This window comes from Cetorhinus maximus, chromosome 24 (assembly GCF_964194155.1).
Source record: "Cetorhinus maximus chromosome 24, sCetMax3.hap1.1, whole genome shotgun sequence".
Lineage (NCBI taxonomy): Eukaryota > Metazoa > Chordata > Chondrichthyes > Lamniformes > Cetorhinidae > Cetorhinus > Cetorhinus maximus.
In genome coordinates this window covers 2,013,174-2,033,055 of record NC_135902.1, presented here as the reverse complement: position 1 = coordinate 2,033,055, position 19,882 = coordinate 2,013,174, and the positions used below count along the sequence as shown (strand labels likewise).

Here is a 19,882-nt window from a genome sequence, read left to right as displayed (position 1 = left end):
CAAGTATTTTGCTTGTGGTAGATTTGCATTAGCCCATTGTGCAGACTGATTCAGAAATGCACAGAAGGTCATTTCCAAATAGGTGGAAAGCTCCTTTTACCAACTTTCTCTGCTGCTAACCTGCGGAGAAGTTGGCCATGGAGCAAATCATTGCACTTCCAGGTGCCTTTCCTCTGCTGGTTGCTGCCTGCTTTAATTCACTGTTTATATGGCTGTCAGGAGAGCAGAGAATTGGTTGCTGGTGTCATTATACAACTTCACTGAACCTAGCTTCCAGCATCTCTCTCAGGACAAAGCGACACAATGATAGAGGTGGCAAGGCTTATTCAACTGAAGATAGGAAACTACGTACACCAATGCCCATGTCATTTTCATGCACATTGTTTACCCTGAATCTATTAAACAAGGGCACATGCCAATGTTGTGTGGAGAATGTTTCCCCCTCTCCCAAGAGTTAAATTTGTGAGAGATTTATATAGGTGTGTGTGTCCAGGATTTTTACTGTCGATTAAAGTTTCATGACCTTGACTGGAAAGTGCTTGTGTATAAACATGGATCAAGGACCAAACCAGACTTTGCAGCAATGCCAAGTGAAATAGGCTGCTGGAACTCTCGGTCCTTACCTACACACAGGGAGGACTAAAAGGGCATGACACTTGGGTAAGGAGCAGGACAGGTACCTGTGGAAAAAGCATCACAGGAAAGGAAGGGGAAAAAATCCAAGGAGGAAAGATTGATCTTGGAGTGAAACATGACCATGAATAAATTTCAGGCAGTAATGGAAAGTTACCTGAAGGTACTGTTAACAACAGGCCAAGCTAATGTATCAAGATCACAATCCAACAGGAAAGGCCATTTCAGGTAGCCAAGTTAGTTAAGCAAAAATCAAATCAATGTGAATGTTAAAATTAAAAATAAACTTGAAACATTTTACAGCTGGGGATTAAGTTCAGCCATTTGTGAACTCCCGAGATGTAATACAGACTGGATCTGATTCTTTTTGGCCAAAGATGAATTTCATTTAGATTTAAACTTGGGATTTAATTTGATAAGAGTTTTAAATGAACATCTCTCGGTATTAAGTACTGGAACGATGGGCCTGTATCATGCCTGCTTACTTTCCAGATGTGCTGTTTGCGATTTCATCTGCCAGTTCATCACGTTCCTGCTCTGCATGTCTACGTGCTCGCTCCGAGGCAGCCAGTTCCTTCAAAATTAAATAGGTTCAGTACAACGCAAAGCCAGTCACTATACTGAATGAAAAAATAACAGCTATTCCAAGTTCATTAGTCACATGATATACTGCAACCCAATTAAAGCAGTTCAGAGAAGGCTCACTCAACTCATTCCTGGGATGAGGGGCTAGTTTTGTGAGGAAACGCTGACAGGCTGGGCCTATACCCATTAGAGTTTAGAAGAACGAGGGGTGATTCTGTTGAAACAAAGATCTGAGGGAATTTGATAAGGTGGACATTGGGAGGATGTTTCCTCTTGTGGGGGAGACTAGAACTAGGGAACACAGTTTAAGAATAAGGGATCTCCTTTTAAGAAAAAAGGAGATTTTTTTTTCTCTCAATAGGTCACAAGTCTGGAATTCTCTTCCCCAGAAATTTGGGGAGGCTGGGTTAGATAGATTTTTGATAGACAACGGATTCAAGGGTTATGGGGGCCACACAGGAAAGTGGAGTTGAGGTCACAATCAGATCAGCCATGAATCTATTCAAATCGCGGAGCAGGCTCGAAGGGCCAAATGCCCACACCCCGTGCCCCAGATGCGGGGCCCCCACACAGTGCTCCAGTAGATGGTGGACAGGCTTTGGGGAGTCAGGTGGTGAGTTACTCATGGCAGGATTCCCAGCCTCTGAACTGCTCTTGTAGCCACAGTATTTATATGGCTAGTCCAGTTCAGTTTCTGGTCAATGGTAACCCACTGGATGTTGATAGTGGGGGATTCAGTGATGGTGATGCCATTGAACATCAAGGAGCGATGGTTGGATTCTCTCTTGTTGGAGATGGTCATTGCCTGGCACTCGCCACTTCAGCCCAAGTCTGGATATTGTCCAGGTCTTGCTGCATTTGGACATGGACTCAGTATGAGTCATCGTGAATGGTGAACACTGCACAATCAGTAGTGAACATCCCCACTTCTGACCTCATGATGGAAGGAAGGTCATTGATGAAGCAGCTGAAGGTGGTTGGGCCAAGGACACTACCCTGAGGAATCCTGCAGTAATGTCCTGGAGCATTTCAATCTGCATCACTTCATTCACTCAATGCCTTTGTAATGTTAAGGTCCCATCTACAATGCTTACTATGCCAATCTTTTGTTTTCAACAAGCTTGGATACATTGCTCATTAAGAGTGAATCTTAAGTGCTGACAGATAATTATTCAAGTTTAAACTGGCCAACTAACACATCTTGAAATAACAGTCATCAATGAAACAAAACACTCAACAATCCTTTCAAGGGAGATGTTTGTCAATTATGCTGCTGTAAGGTTTATGCAGACAGTAAATTTCTGTCTATAAAAATACTAATTCAGCAGTAAAGGGAGCTCAAGATAGTTTGTTACATTTGGAAGCTCAGTCTGATAAAAGCAGAGTATTGTTCCCATTCTTCACAACCCAGCACCCCAACCCCATCCAATCAACAAAACCTGCCAAACAACTGGCCTCTTAGAAATGCTGCAAGTCAGTCCCAAAGATTTCTGTTAATTAAGGTGAATTAAACACTTGTCTGTGACACAAATTATCAGGCTCCTCTGTTTGTGTAGTTATCTAATTTCTGTGCACAATTTGATGCTCGTAATTTGGAGTTGTTCAGGTGAACATTAGAGATTTGCATCTGTATTAATGCTCCTGGAAACACCAGACAGACACTTGGATAACTTCCCCAATACCGGCAATGATTAACAGGTTGTGTACATACAATATGACAGATGGAACAACTAACCTCATGAAGTTGGAGAATTTCTGCCTCCAGACTTTTCAGTTTCTTTTCATTTTCTTTTGACTGAGCGAAGATCTCGTCTCTGGAAACCCGAGCCTCTTCCAGCTCACGTTGGTAATCCTTCATCTGTGCCTGAAAAGGTTTTAAAGGGAAGGGTTTATCCCTGGAGTGTAAATCTTGTACAGCCATTACAGCTGAAGGGAATAACCATCAATTATCAACATTTCTCAGAGTTACCCTTCAAAACACGCCTTGTATCTTTCCCATAAATATTTCTGTTTCTACCAAATCCATGTGTGTTTCAAGAGTCACAAAATAAAATACACAATGAATGACAAAAGTTCCACCTATTCAGGTAGAAGTTAGTGCAAGTGCAGAAGGTTGCATCTGATGTCCATTATGGACTTGGGGCATAAAACCCAGGCTGACATTTCTGCTGTTCTAAGGGGCTGCTGCATTCAGAAAATGCTGCCTTTCAGATGAAGCATTAAAACATCTTTCATTTGGTTGCAGTGAACATGAGGAAATCCCAGGTCACTATTTGGAGAGGGGAAGCAAGTTTTCCTGATGTCCTGCATAACATTCCCCTTTTTAAAAAAAAGGCTTACCTGTTCACCAATTTTCTCATGTGGGATCTTACTGTGCTCAACTGGTTGATGCTTTTAGCTACACAAAAGTAAGTTACTGCAGCATGATAGTAATGAAATGTTTACCTTTGTTAGAGACCAAGTTACCTTTGTTCCTAAAAGCAAATTAAATAATAGTAAAATCTTTTAAAGCCAACGAGTTACCTGAAGTCTGCGGAGCTGTTTAATTGCCTCATCCCGACTCTTGTTAGCTGCTTCAATCTGGGCCTCCAGATCTTTCAGATCCATCTCCAGTTTCTTCCTTGCAGCAACCGCTTGTGCTCGCTGTTTCCGTTCATCTTCTAGCTCTGCCTCAAGTTCACGAACCTATGGGGTGAATGAACACACTGAGTACTTGCTACATTACAACAGTGACTACACTTCAAAAGTACTTCCTCGCTGTAAAGTGTTTTGGGGATATCCTGAGGTCAGGAGAGATGCGAGGTCAATTGCAGCGCAAACTTTGAGTCAACACTGAGCTAAATCGGGCTCGATTCCAGAGTCTTAATCTCAAATGAAGTTTAATATAGGTTTAATGGACTTAATTTTGAGCTTAAACACAGTAAAAAAACATATCAGGAAAAATCTACAAGGCGGGGGCGGGCGGGGGGCTGTGGAATGGCAGCAGATCCTGACACTAGAGCAAGAAATTGTCCACCCGCAGCTTCTACTGCTGATCTGCCAATGATCTCACAGTCAAAGAGGAGATCAGAAGTAGGCCTTTGGTGAGTTGGGAGTGCCCAAAATTGATGGAAAGTACATGCTGGGTTCCTCACGGCTTTCCCCAAATCTGACAAAGTCAGAGAGAGAACTGAGTGATATCCTTAGTTGTCACTTGTGTAAAATGAGTTAATTTTATCCATGGCCCAGTGGAGGTCCAGGCCCCTGAGATGGGTCCCACATTTACCATCAATCTGCACCATCCTGGATCCTACCAGCGCAGTGACCTTGTAGAGGCTCTGCAGATACAAGCCAGTTCAGAAACCAGAGGGTAAACCTAGAACCTGGTGTATGAGCCACAGTCAAGTTTGCAGCCATACTAGTCAATACCTGTTGAATTTGTGACAGGAATCCACCAGAAAGGCTGATGGTCAAACGCCTCTATTTTGAATTTGGGTACAAGTGGGTGTGACAGCTACTAATCCAAGCTACATAATTTACCTTGCATTAATATATAGGGTAATATTAGAAGTGTCAAAGTAGAAGAGGAGTGAGAGACTATTTACCTGTTTAACCAACATTCTCTTCTTTTCTTCATTCTGCTCATCCCTGGCCTGTAGGTCTCGCTCAAACTGGGCCTTCATTGCCTGCATGTTGACTTCCAAACGAAGCTTAGCATCTTCAGTGGCCTGCAGCTCATCCTCCAGTTCCTCAAGCTGAGTCCTCATCTCCTCCACCTGCTGCTCCAGGGCTCGCTTGGACTTCTCCAGTTCGTGTACCTACCATAGAGACAACAGCAATCAGATACTGCTATGGATGGACGAACTCCTGATCTACTCCACTACCACAAGGGCAGTGCCTTAAGCTGCCATTGCAATAGCTGGACAGCTCACTGAGTCACTTTTACCAAAAAACAGAAACAAATCTTGCCCACCAAAAGATAGATCTCCCAGGGCAGTTCTTTGGCATATCAATGCAAACACCTACATGTTTATGGAACAGAGTGGCTGCAGAGCACCCCAAGGTGAGTGAATGGCCAGCAATCATGGTCCACATTGGTACAAACAATATAGGTAGAAAGAGGGATGTGGTCCTGCAAGTCAGAAATTAGGGAGCTAGGTAGGACCTCAAAAAGTAGTAATCTCTGGATTACTCCCAGTGCCTCGTGAAAGTATAGAAAGGATAAAGCAGATGAATTCGTGGCTGGAAGGACGGTGCAGGAGGGAGGGCTTTAGATTCATGGGTCATTGGGACCCGCTCTGGGGAGATGGGACCTGTACAGTACGGATGTGTTGCATCTAAATAGAGCCGGGACTGAGTTCCTTATGGGGCATTTTGCTAGTGCTGTTAGGGAGGATTTAAACTAACGGCCAGGGTACGGGAGCCAGGAGATAATATCAAAGAGGAACACCAAGGTGCACAGAATACTGGGGGGAGGGGGGAGAAAAAAAAAAGAGAAATAGCACTGAGAAAGTAATAAAGTCTGTATTGGAGTAATCAGGGTGACAGTGCATGTGTGTGAATGCACAAAGTATAGTAAATAAGATTGGGGAGTTAGAGATTGGGGAGGTGCAGATTGCCATGTGGAAATATGACATTGTGGTTATAACAGAGACCTGACTCAAAAGGGAGGGTACTGGGTGTTAAATATCTCTGGATAAAAAGGTGTTCAAGAAAGATAGGAAAGGAAGGAAAGGGGAAGGGGTGACAGTATTGATTAAGGAAAACAGTGCAGTGCTGGAGAAAGGGTGTCCCAGAGGGGGTCAAGGACAGAATCTATTTGGCTGGAGCTAAGGAAAAAAAAGGGCGTAATTACATTGCTTGGGGTATTCTACAGACCACCAACTAGTGGCAAGGGTGTAGAGGAACACATTTGCAAGGAAATTACAGAGAGGTGCAAAGATTATAAAGGAGTTATAATAGGGAGACTAACTAACCAAATATAGACTGGGATAGTATTAGTGTAAAGGGCAGAGAGGGGCAAGAGTCCCTACAGTGTGTTCAGGAACATTTTCTACTGCAGTGTGTGTGTGTGTGTGTGTGTGTGTGTGTGTGTGTGTGTGTGTGTCCAGTCCAACGAGAAAGGAGATATTTCTAGGCCAAACTAATGAAGGTTATATTGCATATTATGCATTGTTGAACACAGTTATTATAAAATTAACTTACATTCTTGCCTACATCATCCTTGGAGCTCATTAGGTCCTCCATTTCAGCACGGAGTTGCTTGTTTTGCCTTTCCAGCTCTTCTTTAGCTTCAAGAGCTTCATCCAGAGCTCGGGTTAACGATAGAGTCTTAGTCTCCTTTTCTCTGGCTTCAGCCTCAGCCCTGTCCCTTTCCTCGGCATATCGAGCAGAGATGCTCTTCTCCTCAGCCAGCATCTGACAAACAGAGCAAAGTTAATTACTAGTGGGGAACAAGCTGGCACAGACATGACCAGCCCAATGGCCTCCTTCTATGCTATAACCATCGCATGAATCCTTAAATTACAAAGATATCCATCTATAACATATCCACATCAATATCTGAAAGCTAGTTAAAATTAATTCATGCTTTTTTGATTGCCAAAGAACTTAAAGTATGGAAAAGCCGCTAAGTGACATAGTCCACTCGAGTGTCAATGGGAATGGACATTCAATTATCTTACTAAGCAGTCTGCAGTACATGGAGTTGTTGAATATCTGAAATAATTTTGCAGATTTTAAAAACCCATTTGTTGGTAATTCACTTGAGTAAGTCAAGTGGCAAAAAGACATGCACCTGATCAAATTTCTTCTGTTTTTTCTCGAGGTTGGAAACTATTTGGCGTTGATGGTCCAGGTCTACCAGAAGATCATCAAGCTCCTGTTGAAGACGGTTCTTGGTCTTCTCCATTTTATCGTAAGCCACTGCCTTCTCCTCAAAGCGCTGATTGAGGGCCTCCACATCCTTCTGAAGCTTTCTTTTCGCCTCTTCCAGGCAGTCGATGGTCCCCACATCCTCATCCACTTTCTTCTTTGCATCAACCAACTAAATTTAAAAAAAAAAAAATCAGACCACGCAGTGAAGTTAAAATGCAGTTGCAATTCACTTCCATTTCAGAATTCAGCGTCATACACAAACTCGTTTATACCATTGGCCTAAAACCATGCACCAGTGTATGAATAAAATTCAAAAAATGGAATAGTTCAAGCAGGGAGGTAATTTATTTGGCAATGGATATATGACGTTTTTGTTACTTTTTGGTGAATCCAGTACATTTTCCTAATTGATGTATAGATAAAAATCAATATTAAACTCCCAATATAATGGTTTTTGGACCAATTTACTTGCTGGATACCAGTCTGTTACGATGTAGAGTAGTTCAGTAAATATAGAAAGAAAAAATTGGCCAATACTATTTTAAAAACCTTGCTTTTCTATGACAATCTATTTTAATTGGCATTAAAGCATTTTGAATATACTGATTTAAATTTGACTTTTAAGGCCAATTACAATGCAAGGGAGTTAAGGTTTTGGGTGACAGGCAGGAAAGTCAATTGAGGTCACAATCACATCAACCATTATCTTATCGAAGGATGGAGCAGGCTCGAGGGGCCAAATGGCCTACTCCTGCTCCTAACTTTTGTTTTCTCATGTGTAATTCCAAAATAGTCATTTAGGCATCTATATAAAAAGTAATAGTCGGGCCCAATAACTACAACCGAGCAGTTTCTGTATGGTTCAATAACAAACCTGCATGTGGAGAGTGGCTAGCTGTTTTTCAAGATTCTTCTTGGCTTCTTCCTCTTCCTCTTGTTGCTCCTGGAGATTATTCTTCTCTTCTTCCAACTGGCGAATGCGGCTGCTGAGATTTAATTTCTGACGTGTCTCCTCCTGAAGCAACTCCTATCGACAAATATATACAGAAATAAATAAATCAATTTGGACCTCACATTGCTAAACTAGAGTGAATTTTTGTGATTAATAAAATACAGTAAAGATAAAATTCTGTAAACCATTGCTTACTGCAAACAAACCCTTTAAGTATCCCTCAAGTGGTCTGGTTCAGTCAAAGCGCCAGTGAAATTGGAACAACATCTCCCTCCTCATTTCTTCTACATTTCAACTCACCCCCCATTTCAGAAAGCTGTCAATTTCCGGAGTTAGCCTGCAGGCCTTCCCCAGACTGCAAGTAGGGGAAACAGATGATGTATATTCCAAGTGGGGCAAGTCTATAATTTTCTCTCTCAACTGGCCAAAACACAATCAGTACCAATAGAATTCAAAGTTTTATTTTATCTACAGAGTATGAACTCCAGCAGACATTTAGGAATTGGGTTTCCATGATTGGTCTGATCACAAGAAAATCACCCATTCTTTCGCTAGGGAAAAGGGAAACATTCTAAGATTCCTATTTAGCTCAAACACCCCTTTCCTTAGACATTTGCTATTTCCTATATGAATTGATCCATCCCTTCCCCTCCCAAATAGTATTAATTGAACCATAGGATCTAAATACTGACAGCTTTGTTAAAAGACCTTCACGTTCAAGTGATAGTTCACGTACCTGTGTATCTTGGAGTGCAGATTCCAAACTAGCTGTGTCTTTGGTTAGTTTAATTGCTTTTTTCTCAGCTTCTTCTAGAAGCCCAGAAACATTGTCCAACTCGTTCTAAGAGGAGAGAGTTAAATTCAGTGTACCTCTTTGCAAAAGAAATCTCACATCAGATCTAAATCTACTTGATCCCAAACTTAATTCTATATTTCAGACAAGGCTAAAAGTTTTTCAATGCCGGTGATTGGTCAATAGGTACTTACTACTGCCACCTCTATTTTCAACGGCCCCTTCATTAGATAAAACGGAATACAAGTTTAAGAGTAATTGTGATCTCATTAATATCTTCTATAAGTAAGGACTACCAGAGGCTAACTAAATTCAGGAAATAATTAGATTAATTCTCATCAAAAATAAAGAGGTTCATTTTTCAAATGGCCAAGGTAACTGTTTTTGACTGCTTTCCTTTGTTAATGACCTTCCATCAGTCAAACATGCCCATCATTTTCAGGTTGGCATTTTAAAGAGTAAAATTATAAGCCACGGCACCAGTAACAAAAGGGTTTCTCAATTTGATGCAGAATAGCTAAATGAAAAATCAGATACAGTAATTACTATTCACATCAGTTAATAAAAATTAAAAAAGCAAACCCAGTCACAAGCACTTCTATTAAATGTACACAAAAGTACATGAACCTAACATATTCCAAAGCACAAAAAATGATCTACCGTTGCTGGTGGTCCAACCAGTGCAAGCTTTATTAACAGGAGTAACACTGAAAATAAGTCGCATTTTCTCTTACCTGAAGCTTGTGAGTTTTATCAACAAGTTCAGACTTTGCCTTTTCACTTTCTGCAAACTTGATCTGAAACTCCTGTAGATGAGATTCAAGCTTCTTCCTTTTGTGTTCAGACTCTGACTTCGTTTGCTGCAAGCTCTTCACCTCACTGGCCAACTCTTTGTTATCATTTTCCAAACTCTGTTTGCTCTTCTCCAAGTTGGCTTTGTGCTGTTTGCAAAGTGGAAACAGAAGAACTGATATCAAAAGGTCCTACTTGACTACCAGTGTGAACATGTACCCAGGTTTAAGCGTTTTCAGGAATTATTAATGGCTAGGGTTAAATAATGCAACTCACTGCAGGAGAACACAGAACATTTAATCAAAAATAATAATACTGGGCAATAATACTGAAACCATTTTTGCCATATATTATCCCAGCTCAAGGTTTTATTTAAAAGAAATTCTTGGCACTATCCCCCTGACACAACTACTGACCGATATGGAAAACACTAAATTTAACCATCGCTGTTTTCTCTATCTCCCCGCTTCTGCCAATTTAAATCTAAACCAAATGTTGAGTTTCATGCACAGATTGTGTAAAAATTATCTTCCATTAAATGGTCCAAGTGACTTGCTTCGGCGCTGCAGCATCCTAGGATTCAAATTCAAAAAGCAATTTTTTTGGAAAGAAAAAAAGTCTCACGCTACTGACTCTCTTGGCTTGTTCAAGTTGCTCGGAGACCTCCTCGAGGGCAGTGCCGTGTCTCTGGCGGATGTCCTGGATTTGAATTTCATGGGCCTTGGTCTCTTCTTCAATAGCCTTCTTCAGCTCGGTTACTTCCTGCTCTCGTTTGTTCCTTTAAGTAATTCAAGAGGACATTTCAGTGATTTCATTATTCCAAAAATACTGACTCACTTTACTCAAAGTTATCAATTTCAAAGCACATTTCTATCAACCGATCTGAAAATTCAATGTTAAACTGGGGCAGATAGAAAAGTAAAGGTTCCAGGCTTGAAGGTGTATGTGACAGAATTAGCTGCAATAAGCCCTCATGTCGTTGAATACGGCAACTTCCATTTGTCCAGACTTAAAACAGGACAAGTAGCCACTTGCATGAGATTCTAGAAAGCTGCCAGTGCCTATGAAGGGAATGTGGGGGAATCCAAGAATCAAAATAAAGGAAAACCTTCTTGATTACGCCATGTCATAAGATCATCTACAAAATACTAAGACATAACAGCGCTTAGCGAGTATTCTGCTGATAATTTACTCCAATTTGGTCAGCAAGGTACAAGGTAACTATTTTCTGCAGAATATTATGCCAAATAAATAATGATTTTATGCAAAAGCAAGGAGTATGCTTCAAGGTCCTTTCTGCACTGATGCAGATGGTCTCATTTGCTAAAATACACTGGTATTATGTCAGGATCACTGCAACAGACTCATTCAGAAAATCTATCCTCATGTACAGCGCATGTAGCGGCTATTCAAATCGAACATTACTGATTAACGTCAGTAACTTCCCCATATTGCACCACACTGTAGAACTTAGTCAGGAGTTTTTAGATATTTTATTTAAATTTCAGGTTTTTCTTTGTAACATATAAATTACTGAATAGCTAATGGTGCCTTCCAAGTGGATTTTTTTTCCCCCTAGTGTAATATACAGGTTATATTTTGCTAAATTGGATTGAATTCTTGATATCTTACATGAATGGAAATTTGTGAATGAAATGCAAATGTAAACTATTGTTTTAAAGATACGACTTGATCAGAGCAATTTGCAAAACAGTTTGATCAAAGTTTAGTATTTATTTTTGAATAACTGATGAGACTGGAACAAGTCTGAAAGCAAAATAAGCTACATTACAAAACTTGGCATAAATCAAGTTTTGGACAACCAAGCAAGATTCAAGTTAACTACTTTCCCCCAGTTCAATAACTGGCTTCACCTTAGTTCCTGCTGGGCTGCTGTGGTATCCAAAGTGTCCTCCAGTTCAGTCTTCAAAGCCTCCAGCTCTTCACTCAGGTCTCTCTTCTGCTTGTCAGCTTTGTTGCGGGCACCTTTCTCCGACTCCAGATCTTCCTGCAACTCAGAAATCTGGACCTGCAGCTCACGGATTAGTTTCAAAGCATTATTCTTCTGGACACCTTCTTCATCCCCTCTGTAAGTAAACAATAGATTCAAGAATACAGCATAGATTCATTTGCTCATCATTAGCCATGACTACACAGTGAGCTCAAGCACAAATATTTGGGGTCACATTCGAGTGCGAGCGAGCCAACGTTTCAAACAGAATCGAAAACATTGTATTGAAGATTTGAGAGTCATGCAGCGGAGGATCATAGTTTAAAAGGAATGATTCATTGTACAAAATTGATTCTGGCAGGGTTCATGAGAAAAGGTTAATTTGGAAATAGATGCATGGACATTATTCTAAAGACTAGTAAATTCAAACATTAGATGAAACAGTCTGCACAGACATTCCAACAGCAATACTGTTGCCTCTCTAAATTGCAGAAATTAATATAATTTTAATTCTCAAGTGACAAACATTTCTACTGATTACAGGATTTCTGCATCACTGCCCCACAAAAGGAAAACATTAGTGAAGTTGCACAGCTGCAAAGTTGATAAGTTCTGTAGGATTTCATTTTATTACAGCACACAATGATAATGTACATTAAGTTATTTGAAAACGTGCTCTGCATATTAATGAGGAAGATGTCAAACACTATCAGGCAAATTTAACAAGGAAACCAGAAAAAAAACCTTTCAAAACACCACTACTTGTTGTTTTATTTTTAAGGGACTCCCTGAAATTAAACTAAAACATGCCTTACCACAGCATGCCCTTCCACCTGCTCAATTATCTAAGCCATTTATACATGGATCAGCTGTAGAGATTTCGCAAATTCAAGTTTTTTTTGGTATAATACATAAATCTTGTGCTCATCACTTGTTTTAACCTAGTAACCGCTGGAACGGAACCTAGTAACCGCTGGAACGGAACCTAGTAACCGCTGGAACGGAACCTAGTAACCGCTGGAACGGAACCTAGTAACCGCTGGAACGGAACCTAGTAACCGCTTCTTTTTGGCTTCACTAACTTTGTTTTTTTTAAAAACAGCAGATTCTTAAAATGAACCAAAAATACATTTTCTCCTCTCTTGTCAAGAGCATTTATTGACCACCATTCAGATGAGAAATGTGCACACTTGAGGGTGGTTTCCAATTTACAAAAGCCACTACCCAACACTGCTGCACAACATCTAACTGCACAGGTTTCCTGGATAATGGTCTGTAGCCAGTGCACATTACTACAAAGGGAAAGTAATGTTACTGGACTACTGGAATGGAAAAACAGGACTTAAATCCTTTGTCCTTTTGGATTCTTTGATCGCCACCTCTTTCTAGTGTTGCCTCTTTCAATTGAATGCTCAAGATGCTATTAACAAACTTCAGAGGCTCTAGACCATAATTGGACAAGTGGCAAATATTTGAGGGGTGGGATTGACCCTGACAGTTTCTCTCACTCGCTTTTTCTTCTTCTCCCCTCCATGCTCCCCAAAAAAGGCCAAGGCATCATCAGTTCTTGAACTGCCCACTCAATGAAGAGACACAAATTGTCAAGAGTTTAAATCCTTGCTGCAACTGTCTTTCAAACTCAGTCATTTGGGGCAGAGTTCAACAGGACATTTTTCAATCTATGGATTATATCATGTGCAGTTCAAAATAAAACAATATTTAAAAAACACTGCAATGGAAACAAAAAATACACCTGGTGGTGCTTGTACAGGAACTCAAACAGGAGTAGGCCATTCAGCTCCTTGAGCCTGTATCGCCACAAAACTGTAACAGAATTAGATCTGTGACCTAATTCCATTGACCTGTCTTTTCCCCATATCCTGTAATATATCTGGCTAACAAGAATCCATCAATTTTAAGAATTAAAATTAACAGTTCCGATAGCATTAACTATTTGCTGAAGAACGCTCCAAACATCTATCACTTTGTGTGTATAGAAATGTTTCCTAACTTCACTCCTAAAAGATCTGTTGATAACTTTTAGGCTATTTCCCCTTCTGAGATTTTCCAACCAACAAAAGCAAACAAACAGTCTATCTACTCCATTAGTTCCACTTAATTTCTTGAAATTATCCTGTAACCTTCTAAATTCCAGGAAATATAACCCTACTTTGTGTATTTTCACTCCTAATTTAACCCTTGAAGTCCAGGGTTTCATTCTGGTAAATCTACAATGCATTTCTCCCAAGGGCAAAATACTTTTCCTAAGGTGACTCCAGGTGTGGTCTAACATGGGCTTTGTATAGCTGCAGCATAACTCCTACCTGGTGTTCTAGTTCTCCAGATATAAATGTCAGCATTCCATAAGCCAACCTGATTTCTGTCCCCATTCATGACATTTTAATGATTGTGTACATGTTACATCTCCCCCGCCACAAACCACCCCCCACCCCAACGCCTTCATTTCCAGCTTTTCACCATTTATGGATGTGCCCTCATTTGAATCTTAAAATAAATCCTGAAAATTTAGAATGCCAGTAATTATTTTTTTGGGTGGGAGGGGAGGAGTGGTAACAAATGTATTTTCACATGTGGAATTAACTTGTCAGCAAAGTTGACTTTAAGGCCTCAGACCTGGCAAGCGCAGCGAGTAGCTCCTCCTCTTTCTTTGCCAGTTGAATCTTTAGTTCTTCGATCTGCTGCTGTAGCTCAGCAATTTGATCTTGCAGATCAGTGGTTTCACCGTCCAACTTCCTCTTTGATTTTTCCAGCTCTTGTCGGGTTTTTTCTTCCTTCTTCAAGCGCTCTGCACAGGATTATCATGAAGTAAGTGGCTGGAAAAAGCACCCCTGAAATATCTCCTTCTATTCTCCCCTCTAATTATGAATTTTAACTGCATTTGTTAGAATGTGAACTATAATTTTGATTTAAAGCTCTCTCTCGAAGACACAAACTATAAACGAAACCCATTTACAATGCACAATTTGAGCTTTAGTGATGCAGGAAATAATAAAGGGCATTTCTATGCAAATTCAGTCTAATCTGGTGGGGGGAAAAAAATAGATTTGAAACAAAGAAGCAGAATTCTCATCCCTGACTGTCTGACAAGCTTTGATGGAAAGTGGCATGTTAGAATACTTGCATTAGGACAAGAGTATATTTGACAATGACACCCCAGCCAAATAAATCACTGACTTTCAAAGAAGAGATGGTCACTTGCACAAAGCAAGGGGGATCAATGTCATCGCTGGAACCATATTACCAAGTATAATTCGGCAACTTTATAACAGAAAGGGAATACAAGGGAGAAAATCTTAAAAAAAAGTCATCACTGAAGAGTCAAAGGCAGTTCACAGTAACAAAAGATCATTATGCTCTCCAAGCCAACTCCAGCTGAAACCCATGCAGGATTAATTCAATGGCTCTTTCTCTTCCTATCCCCAGCTCCCATCCACCATTACCACCACTGATCGTCCATTTTGAGGAATCCGTTCTGATATGTTACACTGCAAATATTAACATCTTTCCTCTGAGAGATTAATTTGGTTATATTTTCTGTTTATATTTCTGGTCATCACCATTCAGAGTTTACTTTTTAGCACTACATCAAGCGCAGCTAATTCAGGTCCAGCACATTCCCAGGATGAACTACTCAAGCGCATTATAGTTGCACCGACTATATTTCACCGAGGCCTCCTCACCTTCTAAATCTGTAATCATCATTTCCTGCTTGTTCTTGATTTTACTCAAATTCTTTGCCTTTTCTTCCTCCTCTGCCAATTGGGAGGTAGATTCAGAAATCCGGTCTTCAAACAGTTTTTTCTCCTATTTTAGAAAACAATATTTTGAATGTAGCTTGTATTTAATTTTACAAATGATTCCCATATTCCTAAACCTACTGCTTTCCCCATAACATCCAAAGCTACTCAAAAAGTGGGAAAAACTTAAATCAGTGTTTTTCTTTTAAAAAAAATTCATTCACAGGATGTGGCGTCACCAACAAGGTCAGCATTTGTTACTCATCCCTAATTGCCCTTGGACTGAGTGACTTGCTCAGCCATTTCAGGGGGCAGTTAAGAGTCAACCACATTGCTGTGGGTCTGGAGTCACATGTAGGCCACACTGGGTAAGAATGGCAGATTTTCTTTCCTTAAGGACATTAGTGAACCAGATGCGTTTTCATGACCATGATAGTAAACGTAAAGGGTGAGCCAGTCTCTGCCTAACCCCGCTTTAACTTTTTTGGATGGTGACTGTTTGTGAGGGGGGGGGTCAAGAGAGAAGCGTGGGGGTGGGTGAGCATGTGGTGGTAAAACTGTGCAGAGGGGCCCAGCACGAGGCACCCCCACCCACTCGAATCAGCCAGCAGGGTTAAACCTGCACCGACCTCTCCCAGCACCCATCAAATCAATTAATGGCCAACTTGGCCCTGGGCAGGTGATCCACACAATGCCTCCCCTGGCTGCTTGTAAAATCATGCTGAGGGGTGGGAGCAGGCAGGCCAGAAATGGCCATGCCGCCAATGGCACGGTGCCCTCATTTACAGGTCCAGATGCCTGCTTTTCCACCTGTGACCGACCTACAAAACTCAGTCCTAGCTTTTCATTCCAGATTTAACAACTGAATTGGAAAGGGGAGTCGAGATTACAATCAGATCAGCCATGATCTTACTGAACGGCAGAGCAGGCTCAAGGGGCCGAATGGCCTACTCCTAATTCATATGTTCGTAGGAATTCGAATTCTCCAGCTGCCATGGTGAGATGTAAACTCACGTTTGCAGGTCATGAATCCAGACCTCTGGGTTACTAATCCAGTAACATAACCACAAAACTTCCATTCCTATTCATCCTGTTATCCAGAATCCAAATCAGAATGAAATAAGTAAAATGATCACCTTTAAGGTGATCTCTGGTTGGCTAAAGTATTTCTACCCCATTAAAATGAACTGCATCTAAATCTTCACAATCACCCAGTAAAAAACAATTTTCATTGATCGTCAGGAGTGTTCAGTGGACAAAAATCCTCCATTCTGAAGAGAAGATAATCTGAAGGAACAATGCGTATTGAAAGGGGCAGGGACATTAAATGTGATACCCTAAATGGAGGTCTGGAATATAGTAACTAAGCAATACAACTCAACAGCATTACTATTACTAACCAAATTGCAATGCAGAAAAGGTCTTTGACTTGAACTATTTACTTCAGTTTCTCTTGCAATGGAATGTTAGAAGTTGCTACAGATTTTAGAAAACAAAACATTGCAACTCTAATCATTATACTGCAACTCACTTTGGCCAACTTTGAATTCTGGTCTTCTAGCAGCAAGACATCCTCTTCCATTTTCTTAATTTTAGCTTCTGCTGTTACTTTCTCGAGCTGAAGCTTCTGTCGAGCTCCTTCCTCTTCATCCAGCTGCTCTTCTAGATCCTGGAATGATGTAGAAAATATGAGCCAACTAATGGTGATAGGTTTGTGCCCTTGACTGGTTTCTAACAGAGTTAGATTCCAATTGGTAAACCAACCTTGATGCACATTGAAACCTGTCAGCAAATACACTGGACTGGGAATCTGAGACCAGTACAGTCCTTACATTAATCAATATTCCATCAGAATTGGATGTATTTGAACATGATGCTGAAGAGGTATGTCATTATAAAGCATTTATGATAGTTAGATTCGGGGTGGGGGTGGGGCAGGGAGGAAGAAAGAAGCGAAGATGGGTGGGGGGGTGGGGTGCGCAGGGAAGGAAAAAGAGAGGGGACAACCTTGGAATCACTTCAAGGTACAATATTATTTTCCATTTGATTTTTAGAATCGTACTGGTCTAATTTTGAAAACCCAGTGGGAATGAAATATATTTTCAGTAACTTTCCTGATACAGTTTAGTACCATTGCTGAGTTACATACCACCAATGACCAAAATTGCCAATTTACAGCAATAATTAGGAGGTCACCATGTTAGACTAGGATCATCCTATCATATTACATATTAGCAGCCTCTCAGACAGAAGAGGAATCTTTAATTTCTGTCTGGTCTGGATGCAAACCTAGATTCCAAAATTGAAGCCCCTCTCACACTGCACCTCCCAGTCCCCAAATTGCCATCTTATCACCTTAGTGCACGCACCTGAATGTGTTGCTGCATTTTCTTCTTTTCATTCTGCATCTGCTGGTTTCTTTCCTCCTCTTCCTCCACTCTTGCTTCCAAATCATGCAAGATTTCCTCCAGTTCTTGCTTTTTATTAGCCAAGCGGGCTCTCATTTCCTCAGCTTCTGCAAAGAGCTCAGTCTCAGCTTGGAGCTGCTCAGCCAGGATATTCTTCTCTTCAACAAGCTACACAGGGAATTCATCACATTCAGTCACATGGGAAAAAAAACAGAAACATGGACTTGGTCAAAAAAAAACAGGAAAACGCAAATGAAAAAGATACGGTGTAACCAATACGGCAGGCAGCACTGGTAATAACGCTGTCTCAAAAAGTTAATGCTTAACCAGTATTCACGATTAATGGGACCAAAACTCCCATAAAACATTCAAGCAGCTTCATATTGTACAAAACTTGGTGCAATGTAAATGAACCCATTGTGGCTTGTCTAAACCCAAGCAAAGAGAAAATGATCAAGTACAAACGTCCACTTTGGTCCCCATTAATGTATACATTTCATTAATATATCTATATTAATGTATACATTAATGTATACATTTCACCTTCTCCCCCTTCCTTCCCTACTTTACTTCAAATTATTTCCTCAATCTCAATAGGTTCTATAGGAGGATATAGTTACAAACTCCACAGCAATTAACTTCAACTAAAATGATTCCAGCGCCAGGGCTGGCCAAAGACAGTAGCTCAGAGATGGGGGCAGAGATATGGACAAGCATTTAACTATCAAACGCATTTTAGTGCTAGGCTGGACTCCAGAGCCAAGAAACACTGTACAAAGATAATCGCTGCTGCTGACCAAACCAAAACAAACATGTACAATTCAGATATTTAGGCCATATTATATTTTACAAACATTAACCATCAAAATTAGTTAATGCAGAGCTTAGGACTTCACAAACCTGCTGATGCTTTCTCGCCATTGCTGTAAGGTCAGCCTCCACCTTTACATGCTTCTCTTTCACCTTTGTCAACTCATCTTCTTTAGATAGCAACTCCTCCTCCTGGCGAGTTACCTGCAGCAACGGCTTAACCTAAAAAAGACCATTAAAAAATGGCAAAAGGCGGCTTACTCTTCACCCCAGTGCTACAGAATCACAGCTAACATTCAAAAAAAAGTCAGCATTTAGAAACGGCAAAACTATCCCGGCGAGTTATTCAGAATGGGTTTGAGGGTGTTGGGGATGAAAGACAAATTCAAAATAAAAAAGGTTAGTAATCTTCTAGCGAACTGCAGACATCTATATGTCTGCATAGTATTCTTGAAAATTCTAATTTTGACCCCATTTTGGTCTTTTTTGTGGAAATACAAAGGGAAGGAAACAGACTGAACCTTTGTGAAGAGTCGCCACCACTGCCAGTGTCTGAGCTTTAGGTAAGCGGCACAGTTCCTCTGCAGAACCTTCAGTGCGCTCAACTGCTGCTGTTTTCGTGAAAATGCTCTGAAAAACAAAAATAAAAAAAGCATGAATTGCAAAGTCATTTAGCAGGCAGTGCCCTTTTATACCAGCTTATATTATTGTGTCTCAATCCATGTTAAGACCCAACAATCTACAAACCTCCCAGTGACTTTGAACCTGCATGTTTGCAATTAACCCCCAATCTCTTGTCCGAGCTAACAGGTCTCAGCTAGGAATGGTGTACAGGTTTCTGACTGGTAAGCAGTTAGAAAAATCAGTCAAGGTGCTTCTGAAAGGCAAGACGACTGGATCAGGATAATCTGATTTCCCCATGGTCAACAGTCTGCTAAGAATCTCAAATACCCATTCAAGGCATTGGATTGACACAAAACAAAGACACACCCAGCCCAGTGCACCCAGCAACATTCTCCTCACCAATATCTTTTGTCAAAACTGGGAGAGCTGTCCAACAGTCTCTTCCTCCTCCTTCAGGTCCCATGCCCCAAGAGGGAGTTGGCAACTATGGACTACCATTGGACTTGTCCATGATTTTGCTTGGCAAAGTACTGCAATGGTTTGCTGTACAACATCTTACTCTCAATCGTACCTTTCAGCCAGCATCCCAGACTCCATCACTAGCACTGGGTATGCTCTGTCCCACTGGCAGGACAGACCCACCAGAAGTGGTGACACAGGGGTTTACAGGAGTGGTCTTGGGAATCCTCAACATTGACCATAGACCCAGTGAAGTCTCAT

At 40.8% G+C, this 19,882-nt stretch overlaps 1 protein-coding gene across 1 annotated transcript in view; it reads right to left on the bottom strand.

Moving 5' to 3' along the window:
- LOC144699602 (myosin-10-like) overlaps positions 1 to 19,882 on the bottom strand; it is a 157,494-nt gene that overhangs the window by 10,294 nt on the left and 127,318 nt on the right. The window contains exons 21-37 of the mRNA XM_078570656.1: positions 19,060 to 19,168; positions 18,629 to 18,760; positions 17,690 to 17,896; positions 16,852 to 16,989; positions 15,264 to 15,387; positions 14,197 to 14,368; positions 11,486 to 11,698; positions 10,245 to 10,389; positions 9,554 to 9,760; positions 8,763 to 8,867; positions 7,949 to 8,101; positions 6,995 to 7,243; positions 6,403 to 6,615; positions 4,803 to 5,015; positions 3,742 to 3,903; positions 2,954 to 3,082; positions 1,119 to 1,207 (exon numbers count right to left, since the gene is read on the bottom strand). Coding sequence (XP_078426782.1) covers positions 1,119 to 1,207; positions 2,954 to 3,082; positions 3,742 to 3,903; positions 4,803 to 5,015; positions 6,403 to 6,615; positions 6,995 to 7,243; positions 7,949 to 8,101; positions 8,763 to 8,867; positions 9,554 to 9,760; positions 10,245 to 10,389; positions 11,486 to 11,698; positions 14,197 to 14,368; positions 15,264 to 15,387; positions 16,852 to 16,989; positions 17,690 to 17,896; positions 18,629 to 18,760; positions 19,060 to 19,168 — 2,760 coding nt within the window. The remainder of the gene's footprint in view (positions 1 to 1,118; positions 1,208 to 2,953; positions 3,083 to 3,741; positions 3,904 to 4,802; positions 5,016 to 6,402; positions 6,616 to 6,994; positions 7,244 to 7,948; positions 8,102 to 8,762; positions 8,868 to 9,553; positions 9,761 to 10,244; positions 10,390 to 11,485; positions 11,699 to 14,196; positions 14,369 to 15,263; positions 15,388 to 16,851; positions 16,990 to 17,689; positions 17,897 to 18,628; positions 18,761 to 19,059; positions 19,169 to 19,882) is intronic.